A 16,967-nucleotide genomic window follows, 5' to 3' on the forward strand; every position below is an offset into this window, starting at 1 on the left:
TTTGTGTGCAGGAGGTACTCAGCAACTAATATTGATTGACTGGGTCTCTCTGAATCCTTTGAAATTAGCGTTTATTTCAGTCAGAATGGCAGTCCCCTAAATGGCAGGAGACCTCCTTTCCCCCTCCCTCTGCTCCAGCACTGTGTGTGTGTGTGTGTGTGTGTGTGTGTGTGTGTGTGTGTGTGTATGACCTGTCCTATCTCCCCGGCCAGAGCGGCAGCCCTTCCAGGACGGAGACCATGTCTTCTTCTCCCTCCGCAGGTGACTGGAAACTGTCACTGATGGAAGGTGAGCTCTGATAGGGTGGGGAGGATAAAGTGGGGCGGACTGGCTCGGGAGGGATGGGGTTGGTGGGCTCGGATAGGGTGGGGCGGGTGGCGATAGGACAGGCCTTGAACTAAGCGCTTAGTACAGCGTTCTGCACATAGGAAGGGCTCAGTTAATACCATTGATTGATCGATTGATTGGGCTGGCGGCGCTGAAGGAGGGATGTGGAAGGTGCTCAGGGGGGTCCGGAGCCCAGGGGCCCAGGGGCCCGGGACCTCGTTTCCCTGGGATCTGGCCCCGGGGGCCTGGTGCGGCGGGTCCCGCATAGGCAGACACGAGCGGGGTAGCCCGAAATCCATTTATTTACGCGGCTCTATTGGTCTCGTTCCACCCGGCCCGCCTCGCCTGCGCTCCCTCCGGAGCCCGGGCTGCGAACCGCTTTAGTCCGAGAAATAGTCTCCGTGGTCGGCGGGCAGCGGGGCTTTCTCCGAGCTGTGGGAGAGAAGGAGCAGGGCTGGCGGCACGGTGCGGGGAGGAGGAGGAGGGGGCCTGGAGGAAGCGGCGGAAAGGGCACGGAGAGAGGGGCGGGGTGGGGGACACGGGAGGGGCGGAGGGCACAGGGCTGGAGAAGGGGAGGCCAGGGCAGAAGGCGGGGGAGGGGGGACGGGCTCTCACCAGCGGTTGAAGTGTCGGGTCCGGCTCGACTGGAAGACCTCGGCCAGGGTGGCGCGGGGAGGACCGGGCCGCAGGGCCGCAGGTTCATCGTGGCGAAGACCGTTGAAGTTCCCGCAGGCGGCCCGCAGCCGCCCGGCCAGCGCCCGCCCCGCTCGCAGCGCCACGTGCCCGCCGGGCCGCACCAGCACCCGCAAGTCGCCCGCGCGCTCCACGCTGACCCCCGGGCCCAGCCGCCGCACCCGCACGCCGGGGCACACCCGGGAGGGAAGCCGCGCGCGTTCCCCGTTCACCTGCGGGAGAGACCGCGACGGCGGGGCTCAGGGGCGGCGGGAAGGGGGCGGAAGAGAAGAGGCGGGAGGGGAGGGGAAGGGGAGAGCGACAGGGAGGACCCGGGGGCAGGAGGGGAGAGGGAGGGGGCAGGGGCGAGAGGAGAGGGGCGGGAGGAGGTGGAGCGGCGGCGGAGGGAGAGAGAAAAAGAGAAAGAGAATGAGGGAGGGGGATGGTGTCCGCGGCCGGCACTCCCCGCGCCCCTTCCCCCCGCCACTTACCCAAACCTCGCCGTCCCGCCCGACGGCCACGCAGCCGTCCCGAAGCCCACAAAGACGCTGCCCTCGGGGACGCGGACCTCGCTGACGACGCGGAAACCAGGCCGGGTCCTCGGGGGTCGGCGTGAGCCGCCAGCTCGTAGGCGCCGGGCGGGGGAGCGCGGCCCGGAGCCCGTCAAATGTGGTGAAGGCGCCGCCGGGCACCAGGCTGCACAGGCCGCCACGCACCCTCCTCCGGGCCCGCAGCGCGGACGGCCGCCCGCCAGCAGGCAGGCTTCGGGCCCGGGCAGCGGAACGGCCAGCCAGAGGAGCCCCGCCCCCGGGCCTCGCACTGGCACTGCTCCTGGCAGCCCGGGCATGAGGAGCGTCTCTCCCACCTGGGGCGCGGGGAGCGGGGCCGGGGGCTGGGGAGGAGGGCCAGTCAGCGGGGCCCCGAGCCCGGCCCGCCCCCGCGCCCCGTCCCCGGCGCGGCTCACCTTGATGTAGCGGGCCGCCGTGGAGGCAGCCGCACTGGTCTTGGGGGAACACAGGTCTCCCCGTCAAACACCGAACCCCGCGGTCGGCACTCGCAGCCCTCAAGGCAGCGCGGGGTGCAGCGGGGCGGGCCGGGCACCTGGGCGCAGCTGAAATCGCAGGTCCGCCGTGCAGAGGACTGTAGTGGCCCGCCGGCCTGGGCAGCTCAGGGCTGTGGGCGGCCCAGGGCAGGGCAGGCAGGGCACGGCGGGAGACGGGACGGGACGGGACGGGACGGGAGGGGAGAGACGGTCGGTGGTCAGATCGCCCGCGAAGCCCAGGGTGAGCCTGGCTCCCGGGGGTGGGGACGAGACGCCACGCAAGCGGGACCCCCGGGACGCCGTGTCTGCTCTCTGCTTCTATTGGACTCTCCCAGTGCTTAGTACAGTGCTCTGCACACCGTAAGCCCTCAATAAATACGATTGATTGACAGGACAACGGCTGGGGGCGAGTGAGCGTGTGTGTGTAGGGGGAAGGGGCACGGCCTGAAATGGGCTCAGCGGGGGGGGGGGGGGCTCCTGCCGCCCTCGCATCCCGCCCTCGCACTCACGACACAGCTCCGGGCCCCGCCAGGGCAGAAGCCGGGCGCCGGCCTCCTGGCAGGCGGTGGCGTAGGCGGTGAGGCTCCCGCACAGGGCGGCCCGCTCGCCGCGCCCCGCGCACATGTCCTGCAGACAGAAGGCGATGTAGCCGGCGGGGCTGACGCGGCCGTGGCAGGCGCCGAAGGGCCCGTCGGGCGCCCGCAGCAGCCCGCAGGCGTCCGCGCCCCCGTACAAGTGCGGCGGACAGGAGGGCCGCGGGCTGCGGGCTTGGCAGGGCCCGCGCCCGCCAGGCGCCAGGCGGCAGCGAAGGCTTCGGGGGTCCCGGCCGGGCGACCCGGGCTCAGGTGCAGGTCGTCGGCGCGCTCGTCGTTGAAGTTCCGCAGAGGCCGGCGAGGCGGCCGCGGGTAGGTGGTGGGCACGGTGAGGCGCAGGTGGCCGCCCGCGTCGAAGAAGAGGCGCAGGCCGCAGGCCGCCTGCACCACCACGTGACGGCCCTCGGCCGTGGCCCACAGCCGGCCGCCTGGCAGCGCCAGGGGCAGGTGGCAGCGCTCCCGTCCAGCTGAAGGGGAAAGGGGCGGGCGTCAGGGAGACCCTTCCCCGTGCTTTCTCACGCCGGCGCCGCTCTCGTCTATCTCGCCGTCGACCTGTCGCCCGCGTCCTGTCTCTGGCCCGGAACGTCCACCCTCCTCACAGCCGAGAGGCGATAACCCTGCCCGCCCCTTCGAAGCCTTATCGAAGGCACATCTCCTCCAAGAGGCCTTCCCTGACTAACCCTCTTTTCCTTGTCTTCGATTCCTTTCTGCGTCGCCCTGACCGGCTCCCTCTATTCATCCCCCCCTCCACTCAGCCCCCCAGCCCTTATATCCATATCTGTCATTTACTGATTTATATTCCCGTCGGTCTCCCGCTCTAGACTCCAAGCTCGTTGTGGGCCGGGGGTGTGTCTGTCTTTTGTTGCCTTGTACTCTCCTCGGCGCTCAGTACAGTGCTCTGCACACGGTAAGCGTTCACGGAACGCGCTCGATTGACCGACTGACCGACCCTCCGCCCCAGCCCCCGCCTCCCCCGGCCTCGCCGGCCCCCGCCTCACCGTCACCGTACGCGGCCGACCCCGCTCCACCGCCAGCTCCCGCCCGTACAGCCTGAGCCGCGCTCGCCACGGCCCCAGCTCGTCCTCGTCCACGTCCACGCGGAACGGCTCCGGGCCCGGGGGCTCCCCGGCGGCGGGCGCCGTCGCCCGGGCCAGCGTGTAGCCGCAGCGGCCGGGCAGGGCCAGGGCGAGGCCGTCGAAGGTGAGGCAGTGGGAGGCCCCGGCCAGCACGCAGCTGCCCCGGCCGGCCGGCCAGCAGCCCCAGACCCCGGTCCGCAGAGCGCAGGCCTGCTGGGGGCCGCAGGGTCGGAGGGCGCAGGCCACGGCCCCCCCCGGCCCCGCAGCGACACAGCGTCCCGCAGCCCGCGCCCTCGTACCAGGCCTCCCCCCGCGGGTGGTAGCGGCCCCCGTGCACGCATCCGCACTGGGCGGCGGGGACGCAGGCGGCGCCGCTCAGCACGTAGCCGGGGTCGCAGGCGCAGCCCTCGCGGCAGGGGGACACGCAGCCCGGAGGCGGGGCCAGGCCGTGGCAGGTGACCGGGCAGCCGTCGCTGCAGAGCTCGTAGTGGGAGTGCGGGGGGCAGCGATGAGCTGGGGGCCCACCCGCGGACAGGGAGGACGGGGGACGGAGAGAGACAGACAGAGAGAGAACGATGGACGGGAGTGGGGAGAAAGGAGAGACCAACTCACCGGGGGCGGGTTAGACGAAGGAAGAACAAAGGGAGATGGAGAGAGGCTCAGAGATAAAAACGGGGGGAGAGAGAGGCGGGCAGGAGGAGAGGAGACGGCAAGGGAGGGGGCGAGAGAGAAAAGACAAGCTCGTTACTCCAAACACCCAAGAATCCCCAGGAGCCTAAGGAATCCCTTCCGGACCCCGGGAACGGCAGAAGGGGGTTCCGCGAGGGGATGGGGGTCCGGAGGGAGGGCGGCCGCGGAGGGGACTTGGCAGTCGAGATTGGGGGCCCCGCCCGTCCAGCCCCTAGGAGCCCTGAGGCTGGGCCGGAAGGCCCCTTCCCCGCCCCCACCCCAGGGCCCCAGGCAACCGACACTCACGGCAGAAGTCCGGCCGCCGCCAGGTCCGCAGCGCCACGCCGCGGGCCTGGCAGGCGACGACGTAGGTGGCCAGGGCCTGGCACAGCGCTCGGCGGCAGCCCCGGTGCTGGCACACGTCCACCAGGCAGTCGGCAAAGTGAGGGGCGGGGTCCACGGTGGCGTGGCAGGGGGCCAAGGGGCCGAGGGGTGCGGTGAGCAGCCCGCAGAGCCCCGGGCCCTGGTACAGCGTGCGCTCCCCCTCCGGGCAGCGCGGGCACCGGGTTCCGCAGGTGGGGCCGCAGCCGGGAGGCCGCCCGACCAGCCAGGCGGACGCCAGGAGCGGCAGGTCGGCCGGGGGGGTGCCGGGCCGGGCCCCGCAGAGCCCGCAGGAGCGCAGCCCGTAGGCCGGCGGCAGGCTCAGCAGCACCAGGCTGCTCCAGTCGAAGATGAGCGAGAGCCCGAAGTCCGTGTCCACGCGCAGGTGGAATCCGCTGGCGTAGGCCCGCAGCCGGGAACCGTGGTAATAGGGGAGGGTCACCGCCACGCCGTTCACCTGCGGGGCAGAAGCCGGGAGCCGGGGTTGGTGGGGGGTGGGGGGAGGACAGCGGGGACAGGGAGGATCGGCTCAGGTCGGGCCCGCCGCCCAGCTCCCCTCAGTCCCCGGCCCCCCGGCTCGTCTCTCTTTATTGCTGTATTGTACTTTCCAAGCTCTTAGTAGAGTGGTCCGCACAGAGTAAACGCTCAATAAATACGATTGAGTGAACTGAATGAATGACCGAGGGAGAGAGGCAGAGAGTAGGCGGGGAGCCGGAGCCGGGGCCGGGGCGGAGCGGGGCCGGGGCTCACCTGGATGAGGTGTGGGCGCCGGTGGCTCATGTCCAGCCGCAGGCCGCAGGCCTCGAGCCGCCAGGGTCTTGGGCGCAGGCCACGGGTAGCACGCGGTTGCGCACGGTGACCCGGAAGGGCTGCAGGCCGGGCACCGCCTCGCAGATGCCCGCCAGCTGGTAGTCGCAGGTGCCCGAGAAATCGTAGTGAGCCCCGCCGAAGGTGGTGTAGTGGAAGTCGCCGGAGGCCGTGCAGGTGACGTGCCCGGGCGCCGGGGCCAGAGCGGGGAGCGGGGCGGGCGAAGTGGGCCGGGCTGGGGGCAGCGGCAGGCACCGGTACAGCGCTCCCGAGAGCTGGCACTGCCCCGGGCAGGTGTCCTCCTGGCACTCCGCCTCCCCCGTCTCCGGCGAGCAGAGGCAGCGCTGGCCACAGCCGGGGGTCCAGAAGGCCTGGCCGGGCCGGTAGAAGCGGCCTCGGAAAGGACAGCCGCAGCGGCGCCGGGACACGCAGCGGCCGGCTCGCAGCAGGTAGCCGCTCACACACTGGCAGGAGCTCACGCAGGGTCGTGGGCAGCGGGAGGGCGCCGACGGGTCCGAGCAGGTGGCAGGGCAGGCGGGGCCGCAGGGCAAGTAACGCGAGTGGGCGGGGCACCGCCGGGGCAGGGGAGTGGGGAGGAAGGGGGGCGGCCGCGGGGGCTTGGAGGGCAGGACTGGCGTTGGGGAGAGAGAGGAGGGGGCGGGATTAGGGGGACCGAGGCGTCCGGGACCCCCGTCCCCCGCCGCCCTCCCGTCGCCCCCCCGGGCCCTGACCCACCTGTCCCCAGGCAGCCCATGGCGCCACCCTGGACTTCGCAGTTCTGACCCAAGGGACAGCGGTGGGGGTTGCAGGTGACTCCGACCGGTGGGCGGCAGACACAGGCCAGGGAGCACCGGTCGATCAGGAAGGTCTGGCCGGGCTGCGGGGGGATCGGGCACACGGGAGTGCCGAGGGTCACCCTGGGGGATGGGAGCCTCGTGGAACGGGGGCGTGGATGGGGCAGGGAAGCGGAGGCCGCGACGGGGTGACCCTGTCGCTCACCGGGAAGTATTGGCCTTGGCGGAAGCAGCTGCAGTGACCGGCGGGGACGCAGGCGGTTCCGGCCGGGAAGTAGCCGGAGTCACACTGGCAACCCTCGGCGCAGGTGTCTGGGCGTTGGACGATGGACAGAGCAGCCGAGCAAGTGGCTGGGCAGGGGTGGGCACAGAGGCGGTAGTGGCTGTTGCTCGGGCAGCGCATGGCTGGGGAGAGAGGTGGGGCCGTCACCGGTGCAGTCCCGTGCCGCCCGGGGCCCCGTGCCCTTCACCCCCTGCCCACCACTAGCTCGTTAGTCGCCCCTGCCTCCCCCGGTTTCTGTCTCCCTCACTCCGTGCTCGTCTCTGAGAACCACCTCTCTGAGCCCGTCGGTGAGTTTCCGTCTCCCTGAGCCCCATCTCTGAGTCTCCGTCTCTTCTGAACCCGTCTCTGAGTCTTCCGCCACTCTCTCCGTCTTTTTGTTTATGTCTCTCTCTCTCTTGCTCTCTCTCTCAACCATCCTCCAGGATCCGCCCCTACCTTTTGCTATGCTATTTGTTGGACGCTTATTATGTGCCAGGGACTGTACTAAGCACTGGAGTAGATACAAGCTAATCCAGGTTGGACACGGTTCGTGTCCCACATGGGGAACACAGTCCTTAATTCTCATTTGCAGACGAGGTAACTGAGGCACAAAGAATGAAGTGACTCGCCCAAGGTCACACCGCAGACGCGGGGCAGGGGATTTTAGAACCCAGGTCCTCTCACTCCCAAGGATCGAGCTCTATCCACTAGGACACGCTGCTTCTCCCCACGACAGCCACTTCAGATCCTTCCAGTCACCTAAGCCACCTGATTACTGTATCAGCCTCCCTTGCTGACCTCTCTGCCTCCTGTCCTCTTCCCCACTCCAGTCCATACTTCACTCTGCTGCCCGGATCATTTTCTCCAGAAACGTTCAGGCCCGTGTTTCCCACTCCTCAAGAAACTCCAGTGCTTGCTTATCCAAATCCGCATCAAAACAGAAACTCCTCACCATCGGCTTAAAGCAGTCCAGTCACCTTCTCCCCTCCCACTTCACCTCGCTACTCTCCTACTACAACCCAGCCCCGCGCATTTCACTCCTCTAATGCCAACTTTCTCGCTGTACCTTCATCTCATCTATCTCGACGCCGTCCTCTCGCCCGCCGTCCCGCCTCTGGCCTGGAACTCAATGACTCTGCCCTTCTTCAAAGCCTTAGTGAAGGCACATCTCCTCCAAGACGCCTTCCCTAACTAAGCCTTCCTTTCCTCCTTCTCCACTCCCTTCTGCGTCGCCCTGACTTGCTCCTTTTCATTCATTCCCCCCTCCCAGACCCGTAGCACTTAGGTACGTGTCCTGTAATTTTACGTATATATATATTTGATGTCTGCTCCCCCTCTAGGCTGTAAACTCGTTTTTGGGCAGGGATGTGTCCTGTTTATTATTATACTGTACGGAACCAAGCTCTTAGTGCAGTGCTCGGTACAGCGGTAAGCGTTCAATAAATACGATTGACTCTCTGACCTACTGACCTACAGCACTTGGATACTCACATCTTTAACCCCAGGCCACTTTGCACTTAGGTACAACTCATAGTATTAGTCTCCTGCGTCCTCCTAACCTGTAATTTATTTTAGTGTCCGCCTCCAAGGCTGGGCAAAAGATGTTCCTAAGGCAGGGATCGTTTCTACTTACTCCATCGTGCTTCTCCCAAGCACTTGGGACAGCGCTCTGCAAAGTAGGCCCTCAGTAGGGAATTTACGTTCTTAGATTATGAGACCTAGAGAGCTAGGGGCCATATCTCATTTTCACCTGTGTCTTTTTTTCCCCCAGCGCTCAATACAGTACTCGGCCCACCGGTAAGCGCTTATATAGAGTACTAGTACTGTGGCCGTTGCTGCTGAGTCGCGGTCCCTCTGCGTCTCTCTTTGACCCCGCTCCCCGGTTTCTCCACCCCTCATGGGTATCCCACGGCCCCCAGTCCTCACCGGCAGAAGGCCGGGCTCCTCCAGGGCCCCACGCGGGGCCCCACCAGCTGGGCAGGCGGTCACATAGCTGTGGATGGCAAGGCACAAGGACGGCCGGGTCTCCCCGGGCCCGGCACATGTCGGCCACACAGTTGTCGAAGAAGCTGCGAGGTGGCACTGCGGCGTGGCAGCCGCCGAAGGGCCCGGAGGGCGCCAGCAGGAGCCCGCACGAGGCTGGGGCGCGGAACGGCGCGCGTTCGGCCTCCCCAAACTCCGCGCAGCCATAGTCGTCGTCGCAGGAGGTGGCGGGGCCGGGGTCGGGGCCGGGGTCGGGGCCGGCCGGGACACGCCAGGCCGCGCAGAAGGCGCGTACGGACAGGGCGAGCCCGCCGCCCGGCAGGCCCAGGTCGTCCGTCCGGTCCCCGTTGAAAGTTTCCGCACAGGCCCCGCGTATGGCCGGCGTATCCGGCGGGCAGCGCCAGGCTCAGGTGGTACTCCTGGTCGTACAGCAGCACCAGGCTCCCCGCCGCCAGCAGCACCACGTTGGCCCCGTGCAGGAAGACGCGGACGCGGCCCTGGGGCAGGCTGAACGGGAGACAGCGGCGGAGGCCGTCCACCTGCGGGGGCGGGGGGCGAAGAAGGGGTCCGGGGTCAGGGGTCCGGAGGGCGGTGGGCAGCGGGCGCGGGAGGCGGGCCGGGATCGGGCGGAGGGGAGGTGGGAGGGGAGCCAGGCGCGGCCAGAGGGGTGGCGGGGTCGGGCTCGGCACGGGCGTCACGGGGGCCGGGGGGAGCGGGGCAGGAGGTCACCCGGCCGCTGCCGCTCACCGTGACGTGGCCCCAGTCCCCTCGAGCTAAGTCGAAGCTGTGGCCGTGCACCCGCAGCAGCACCCGGCGGGTCAGGGCCCCCCGGCCCGCGCCCCCGGGCGCGTTCTCCACGGTCACCCCGAAGCGGGGCAGATCCCGGGGGCAGCGGGGCCCGGTCTGGGCCAGGGTGTAGCTGCAGGTCCCGTGAAAGTCGAAGGCGGCGCCGTCGAAAGTGCGGTAGTGGGGGCCGCCGGCCAGCAGGCAGCGCGCAGTCCGGGCGGGGCGGGGCGAGGAGCAGCGGGGAGCGCCCCCGATCAGGCGGCAGGCCCGGGGCGGGGCGCAGGGCGTGGGGCGGCAGGACACGGCGCCCCCGGGCCCGCAGAGGCAGCGCTCCCGGCAGCGGCCGTCGGGGGAGAAGCGCTCTCCGGGCTGGTAGTAGACGCCGCGGTGCACGCAGCCGCACTGGCCCAGGGGGACGCAGGCGGCGCCGCTCAGCACGTAGCCCGCGTCGCAGGTGCAACCTTCGCGGCACGGTGCGCGGCACGGCTGCGGGGCGAACAGACTGTGGCAGGTGACGGGACAGCCGGCGCAGACCTCGTAGTGGCTGTGCGGGGGGCAAGGAGGACCTGCGGACCAAGGGGGGGAGGGGGTGGGCCGGCCGCCGTGGTCCCTTCAGTCAGCCCCCGGGAGTCCTGCCGGGCCCCGGGAGTCCAACCCGCAACCCCTCCGTTGGCCGCGGGAGGGTCGCCCCTCCGCCCCCCTCCCGCCCCCCGCCCCCCCCCCCGACCCGTGCGCGCGAACGCACTGCAGAAGCGCGCGGTCCTCCAGGGGTACACGGTGGCCCCGGCTTCCTGGCAGGCGGAAGCGTAGCAGCTGACCACCGGGCAGGCGGCCGCGGGCTGCCCGCGGCGAGCGCAGGCGTCCAGGACGCAGTCCCGGAAGTAGCCCTCGGGGTCGACGCGGCCATGGCACAGGCGGAAAGGTCCGTCGGGCGACAGGAGGAGGCCGCAGCCGCTGCCGCTGGCCCGCAGCCGCTGGACCAGGAGGGGGAAGTGCGGGCAGGGGCTGGGCCCGGGCTCCCCGCAGCCGGGTGGGCTCTGCACCCTGTAGCTGCGGCCGAAGGCCAGGGCGTCGGGGTCGGGGCCCGGGCCGAGGCCGAGGGTCGGGGGTCCCGGCATCAGCAGGTCGTCGGCCGGGTCCCCGTTGAAGTTGGCGCACAGCCCCGCCACGGCGCCCGCGTAGCAGGCCGGCAAGGTGACCGCCAGGCGGCTGTGGCCGTCGAAGGTCACGGTGAGGCCGAAGGAGCAGCGGACCACCACGTCCCAGCCCTGACGGTACAGCAGGACCCGGTCCTGGCCCAGCCGCCACGGCAGGTTGCGGAGAACCCCGTTCACCTGCGGACACGGAGGATGATCTAAGCGCTGGGTGGCGCGGGGAGGGCGGGGAGGATATCAGGTAATGAGGTTGTCTCACGTGGGGCTCACAGTCTTAATCCCCGTTTTGCAGATGAGGGAGCTGAGGCCCAGAGAAGTTAAGTGACTTGCCCAGAGACACCCAGCTGACAAGTGGCAGAGTCGGGATTAATAATAATAATAATAATAATGATGATGGCATCTGTTAAGCGCTTACTATGTGCAAAGCACTGTTCTAAGCGCTGGGGAGGATATAAGGTCATCAGGTTGTCCCACGTGGGGCTCACAGTCCTAATCCCCATTTCACAGTTGAGGGAACTGAGGCACAGAGAAGTTAAGTGACTTGCCCAAAGTGACACAGCTGACAAGCGGCGGAGCTGGGATTTGAACCCCTGACCTCTGGCTCCCAAGCCCGGGCTCTTCCCATTGAGCAGGAGAGGGGGCAGGTGGAGCTGAGGTGCACGAAGGGGTCCTGGGGGCGCGGGAACCCAGGCACATAAGAACGGGGGTTGCGGGGAGCGATTCCGAGGCGAGGGGACCCCCCGGGACCCAGAGGGACGGAGACACAAAAGAGTCGGTCCGCGCGGGGCGGAGAGAGGCGCAGCCGAGACAGGCACGAAGAGCCCGGGCGAGTGCCCCGGAGAGGAGACCAGGGCGGAGGCGGAGGCCGCGGAGGGAGCTCGGGCCTCACCTTGACCTGGCCGGGCCCCGCCGGGCCGCCCGGGCCCAGCCGGACGTGGCAACCGGGCAGCTCCACGTCCACGCGGCGGGTGCGGCCGGGCTCCGGGCCGGGGCGCACGAGCACGCGGTAGGGGGCGAGGCGGCGACGGCGGCGGGGGAGGCTTCGGCCCCCGTCCGACGGCGGCGGAGGCGGCGGGGGGCCGCTCCCCAGGCCGCTGAGCAGGTAGGTGCAGGTGCCGGGGAAGTCGTAGCGGCGCCCGTCGAAGGTGACGTAGTGCGCGGTGCCCGCGGCCGTGCAGGTCCCGAAGCGGGTGGGCTGGCAGCCTCGGAGCCCGGCCGCCACGCGACACTCCTCCCCGGCCCGGCAGCCCCGCGCCCGGCAGCGCACCCGGCCCGACGGCCCGTGGCAGCGGCAGCGGCGCCGGCAGCCGTCGCCCGACCAGAAGGCCTCGCCCGGGGCGAAGAGGCGGCCGCGGCGGACGCAGCCGCAGCGCGCCCGGGCCACGCAGCCCGCCCCGCTGCGCACGTAGCCCGGGTCGCAGGCGCACGTCTCCAGGCAGGGCAGCGGGCAGGGGGCGGCGGGCACCTGCGGGTTGCAGGAGGCCGGGCAGGCCGAGCCGCAAGCTTCGTAGTGGCTGTGTTCCGGGCAGGACAGGGCTGCGGGAGAAGGGCTGTGAGGGGGGCGCGCCGGGAGACGGGCCCCTCACCCTCTTCGCCTCTGGCCCGGTCACCCCGTCCGGGACCCTCTCCCTCCTCCCCTCTGGCCCGGGCCTCGCGGGAATCCTCAGGCCATCTCCCCCGGCCGCCCGGACCCCCGGAGGCGCCGAGACGCGTCGCGCACCGCCCCCCCCACTCCACCGCCTTGCTCCCCGGGCCCCCCGCCACGCGTGCCCCTGCCGGACTTACGGCAGCCGGCCGGGCCCCGCCAGTCTCCGACGCGCGCCCCTTCGCGCTGGCAGGCGTGGGCGTAGGTCTCCAGCGCCTGGCACAGCACGGGCCGGTAGCCCTGCGAGGTGCACAGGTCGGCCCGGCAGCCGTACAGGTAAGGGCGAGGCGCCACCACGGCGTGGCAGGCGGCGAACGGGCCCTCGGCGGCCTCCAGCACCCCGCAGGCGGCCCCCCGCTCCCGCTCCAGGTCCGGCGGGCAGGGCCGGGGCAGCGCGGCCCCCCAAGGGGCGCGGTGGCAGGCGGCCCGCGGGGGCTCCACCGTCCAGCCGGTGGCGAACCGGCGGGCGTCGCGCGCCAGCTGCCCGTCGGGGGTCATTAGGTCGTCGCTCGGATCCCCGTTGAAGTTCCCGCACAGGCCGCCCACGCGGCCCGCGTACCGGCGCGGGAGTCGCAGCTCCAGGTGGTGGCTCCAGTCGTAGAGGAGCTGCAGCCCGCCGGACGCCTCGGCCCACAGGCGCCGACCGCGCACGCACAACCGCAGCCGCCCGCGCCCCAGGCTGGCGGGCAGGCGGAGCCGCTGACTGTTCACCTGCCGAGAGACCGCACCGGGCGGGGCCGGGCCGGGGCTGGGGCCGGGGCCGGGGCCGGGGCCGGGGCCGGGGCCGGGGCCGGGGCCGGGGCCGGGGCCGGGGCCGGGGCCGGGAGGGAAGGAGGGAGGGACGGGGGTCGCGGGGAGCGAGCGGGCCCGCGGCCACTTACCCTGACGAAGCCGTGCTCGTTCTTGGCGGCGGTGACGGTGTAGCCGAACATGTTGAGGGTCACGAAGCAGATGGACATCTGCCAGCCGCCGCCGGCCTCGCTCTTGGCCCAGAGCCGGAAGGCCGGGAGCCTGGCCTCGGGGACCCCCCGGCTCCGGGACACGGTGTACGTGCACGTGCCGCTCACGTCGAAGTGGACTCGGTCAAAGGTGTGGTAGTGGGGTAGCCCGGCCGCCCAGCACGTACCCGCCCCCGGGGCGGGCAGCAGCGAGGACGGGGCCGCGGGCGGCGGCGGAGGCAGCGGCGGGGGCAGCGGCGGGGGCAGCGGCGGGGGCAGCGGCGGCCCCTCCGGCAGGGGCAGAATCTCGGGTGGGCTCTGCGGTTTGGGCAGGGGCAGGGGCAGAGGTGGGGGAGGGGGCAGGGGCAGGGGCAGAGGCGGGGGAAGGGGAAGAGGCTGGAGAGCGGGAAAGGGCAGAGGCTGGAGAGGGGGCAGAGGCGGCGGAAGGGGCAAAGGCAGAGGCGAGGGAGGGGGCAGGGGCAAGGGCAGAGGCTGGGGCAGGGGCAACGGCGGGGGAGGAGGCAGGGGCAACGGCGGGGGAGGGGGCAGGGGCAACGGCGGGGGAGGGGGCAGGGGCAGAGGCTCGGGAGGAGGCAGGGGCTGAAGAGGGGGCAGGGGCAGAGGCTCGGGAGGAGGGAGGGGCAGGGGCTGAGGAGGGGGCAGGGGCTGAAGAGGGGGCAGGGGCAGAGGCTCGAGAGGAGGGAGGGGCAGGGGTTGAGGAGGAAGCAGGGGCAGAGGCTCGGGAGGAGGCAGGGGCAGGGGTAGAGGCTGTGGAGGGGGCAGGGGCAGAGGCTCGGGAGGAGGCAGGGGCAGAGGTCGGGGTGGGGGTAAGGGCAGAGGTTCCGGTCCGGGTAACGGGTGGACGACTGCGGGGTTGGAGTGGGGTGGGGGAGACAGAGAAGACGAGTGAGGAGAAGGAGGAGCCAGGACCCCCTCCCCGTGCCCGCCGCGTGTGAGGCCTTCCCCGCACCCCCACCCCCTGCACCTTCCGCCCTCTCAAAAGACAGGCCCTCCCCAGCCCGGTTGGCGGGTCCCGCCCCTCGGTCCCCTAGCCCCCGGCCCGCAGCCCCCGCCCCTCGGTCCCCTAGCCCCCGGCCCGCAGCCCCCGCCCCTCGGTCCCCTAGCCCCCGTACCACCCGGCCCCCGGCCCACCCGGCCCCCGGCTCACCGCCCTGTTGGATGGCTTGGCTCCCGTAGCCCGCCCGCTCCGCCGTCCCGAAGCACATGACCCCGATGGGAGCCCCGGCCGCCTCCAGCCGGTGCGCCCCGGCCCCGGCCCCGTGCCCGTAGCCCAGCTCGGTCCAGGCGTAGCCCGCGCCGGGGATGGGCCGCCAGCGGAGGCCGGTCAGGGGGCGGCGGTCCAGGCGGATCTGGCCGCAGCGCTCGGGCCGCGCCACCAGCACGGCCACGTTGGCGAACCCCGGCTGGGCCTGCAGCGCGTAGCGGCGGCCGAAGCTGGACACGGGCGGGACCAGGGCGAAGAACGGGTCGAAGGGGACCCCGCGGCGCACGCCGCCGGCCGCCAGGAACAGCACCTCGACGGGCGCCGAGGCGCGGAGGTAGAGGGGGCGCGAAGCGTCCACCCGCAGGCGCACGGGCCGCCCGGCGCGCAGCACCCGCGCCCCCCGGACCCCGCCGCTCCACAGGCGCAGTCGCCCCGCCGCCGCCGCCACCACGTACACCCGGTCGCCCGGGACGGGGCCGGCGGCGGGGGAGGAGGCGGGGGGCACGGGGTCGGTCGCCGCCGGGGCGAACGGAGGCACCGCAAAAGCCCGGCCCCAGCGACCCACCGGCAGCAGCTGCTCTGACGCGTGCTCGCAGTCTCCGGCCGCCCGCAGGCAGCTGTGCCCCGCCAGCACGGCCACCGGCCGCCCGGCCGCCACCCGCGTTCCGGACAGGTCGTGGGAGCTCTGCAGCTGGGCCGCCTGGAAGGGGCCCAGGCGCAGGGCCAGCGGCCGGCCGGCCGGGTGGCTCCGGCCCTCGAAGGCCAGAGCGCAGGGCGCCGTGATTTCCACGCGCGTGGGCCAGCGATCGGCCACCACGGCGAACTCCTTGTGGCGGTCGGAGGGGCGCAGCGAAGGCGTGACGACCAGGTAGCGCGTCCCCAGCAGGCGGCAGGGGAACACCACGGTGGTGTCCAACGAGCGCGGCCGCGCGTTGACCGCCAGCACGGACACGTCACGCGTGGCGCGGATCAGCACCGACTGCCGGGCGCGGGTCGAGCCCCGCAGCTCCACGGCGGGCGGCAGGCGGACGCAGTGGGTCTGGCCGGGTCCCAGGGCCAGGGCTCGTCGGAAGGGCCCGCGGGGCGTGGACACGGTCACGCGTGTGTCCGTCTCGTAGGCCGAGATGTAGAGGCGGAAATCCGGGCGGCCGTACGTCCGCCCCGCGTTCTGCAGGAAAGTGGTCACGAAGCGGCGGCCCTGGGGTCCTCCCGCGGCCGAGCCTGGGCGGGGGCGGGGGCGGGGGAGGGGGAGGGGGACACGGTCAACGCTGTCCCACGGGGAGTGGGGAGGGGCGGGACTGTGGCTCTGGGGTCCTCCCGCGGCCGAGCCTAGGCGGAGGCCGGGATGGGGGACACGATCGGCGCCGTCCTGCGGGGCCCCTCTGTGGGGTGGGGGGGGCGGGGGGCGGAGGGGAGCTCCGGTCCTGGGGTCTTCCGCCCCGCCATCGCCCCGCTTTCCCTCGGGCCTTGGAGGCCTGCCCGCTGACTGGGGCCCTATCCCAGCCCCCGCGTGCCCCTCTCCCGTTTTCCTCGCCCCCCGCCCCCCAGGCCCCCCTCGGGCCCCTCACCGCACAGCAGGACTAGCCAGGGCCACAGCAGCAACATTCTCGGGCCGCCGGCTCCTTCGTGAGGGGAGGGTCGGAGGCTGAGGTCGCTCCCTCTACTGGATCCACGTCCTCACCCCTACCGCCACGCTCTGTACCCTCTTGCTCCCCCTGACCCCTTCCCCCACTGCTGCATCCCTCAGCCCCATCCCACGGCCCTAATCTCATCCCCCTGCCCCGGCCCCGACTCCATTCCCTGACCTGGGCCCCAACCTCCTGCCTTACTTCCATCACCTGGCCCCGGCCCTCTGCCCCGGCCCCCTGCCCTGACCCACTGTCCTGATCCGGTCCTCCGTCTCTTCAAGCCCGGCCCTAACTCCCGGCCCAATTCCCGGCCTTGGTCCCATCACCAGACCTGGGCCCTCATCCTTACCCCAACCCCGTGGGTGCTTGGGGTGACGCTGTCGACTGCCCCTCACCTCCCCGAGTCCCGGCTGAAAGCCGCCCCTCGTCCGGAGGCTTTATAGAAGTCCGAGGCCCTAGTAGGCCAGGCCTGGGGGAGGGAACGTCGCCTCGTGCCACCCACCGCCCCACCCCACCCCGAGACCCGCCGGAGGGGCGGGGGGATGAGCACGCCCTGGCCCTGCCAAGGGACCAGCGGTGAGGGCCGAGCTGGGGTGCTGGGGGTCAAGGAGCTCCGCCTTCCTGGGGGCTTGGAGCTCAGCGCCCTTCCCCTCCTCGCGGCCTGGTGGGAGCGACCCCTCCTTCCCCCCAAAACAAGACCGATCCCTTAGGATACAAGCCTCCCCGGCAACTTCAGGCAGATGTCCCTCAGATACAGACTCTCCCTTCCCTCCTCAACCTCAGGTGGAAGCCCCTCAGATACAGACCACCGCCCTCAACCTCAAGCGGATGCCCTTCAAATATTCAAATTCAAATACAGACCAGCCCCTCAACCTCAGGCAGAAGCCCCTCAGATACAGACACTCCCCTTCCCCTCCTGCACCTCAGGTGGACACCCCTCAGATACAGACCCCTCTCTCCCCGCTCGACCTCAAGCCGACCCCCA

General features: G+C 71.1%; 2 protein-coding genes across 2 annotated transcripts; both read right to left on the bottom strand.

The window, feature by feature from the left end:
* Window positions 1–2,062: 2,062 nt before the first annotated feature.
* On the bottom strand, window positions 2,063–11,528 carry LOC114812071 (IgGFc-binding protein-like). The gene is made up of 15 exons (XM_029064948.1): window positions 11,436–11,528; window positions 10,138–10,726; window positions 9,354–9,958; window positions 8,974–9,145; window positions 8,550–8,762; window positions 6,567–6,766; window positions 6,303–6,444; window positions 5,850–6,198; window positions 5,511–5,802; window positions 4,686–5,217; window positions 4,010–4,223; window positions 3,644–3,867; window positions 2,877–3,101; window positions 2,551–2,808; window positions 2,063–2,172 (listed from the first exon to the last, which is right to left on the bottom strand). The coding sequence occupies exons 2-15, from the start codon at window positions 10,508–10,510 to the stop codon at window positions 2,063–2,065; spliced, it is 3,909 nt and encodes a 1,302-aa protein (XP_028920781.1). The 5' UTR covers window positions 10,511–10,726; window positions 11,436–11,528.
* Window positions 11,529–12,688: 1,160 nt separating this feature from the next.
* LOC114812072 (IgGFc-binding protein-like) lies at window positions 12,689–16,406 on the bottom strand. Its single transcript, XM_029064949.1, has 7 exons — window positions 16,332–16,406; window positions 15,923–15,976; window positions 14,298–15,575; window positions 13,941–13,995; window positions 13,073–13,445; window positions 12,755–12,902; window positions 12,689–12,699 (listed from the first exon to the last, which is right to left on the bottom strand). The coding sequence occupies exons 2-7, from the start codon at window positions 15,957–15,959 to the stop codon at window positions 12,689–12,691; spliced, it is 1,902 nt and encodes a 633-aa protein (XP_028920782.1). The 5' UTR covers window positions 15,960–15,976; window positions 16,332–16,406.
* Between the last annotated feature and the right edge of the window lie 561 nt (window positions 16,407–16,967).

This window comes from Ornithorhynchus anatinus, chromosome 5, assembly GCF_004115215.2.
Source record: "Ornithorhynchus anatinus isolate Pmale09 chromosome 5, mOrnAna1.pri.v4, whole genome shotgun sequence".
NCBI lineage: Eukaryota > Metazoa > Chordata > Mammalia > Monotremata > Ornithorhynchidae > Ornithorhynchus > Ornithorhynchus anatinus.

Coding starts and splice junctions, on each gene's coding strand:
- LOC114812072 (XM_029064949.1), bottom strand. CDS start 15,959: ATGTTGCTGCTGTGGCCCTGGCTAGTCCTGCTGTGCG. Junction 15,576..15,922: donor CTGGCTAGTCCTGCTGTGCG/GTGAGGGGCCCG, acceptor GCCCCCGCCCAG/GCTCGGCCGCGGGAGGACCC. Junction 13,446..13,940: donor TTACCCCCACCCCGACCTCT/GCCCCTGCCTCC, acceptor CAAACCGCAGAG/CCCACCCGAGATTCTGCCCC.
- LOC114812071 (XM_029064948.1), bottom strand. CDS start 10,510: ATGCCGGGACCCCCGACCCTCGGCCTCGGCCCGGGCCCCGACCCCGAC. Junction 9,146..9,353: donor GGGACTGGGGCCACGTCACG/GTGAGCGGCAGC, acceptor CCGCCCCCGCAG/GTGGACGGCCTCCGCCGCTG. Junction 5,803..5,849: donor GAGGACACCTGCCCGGGGCA/GTGCCAGCTCTC, acceptor CGCTGCCCCCAG/CCCGGCCCACTTCGCCCGCC.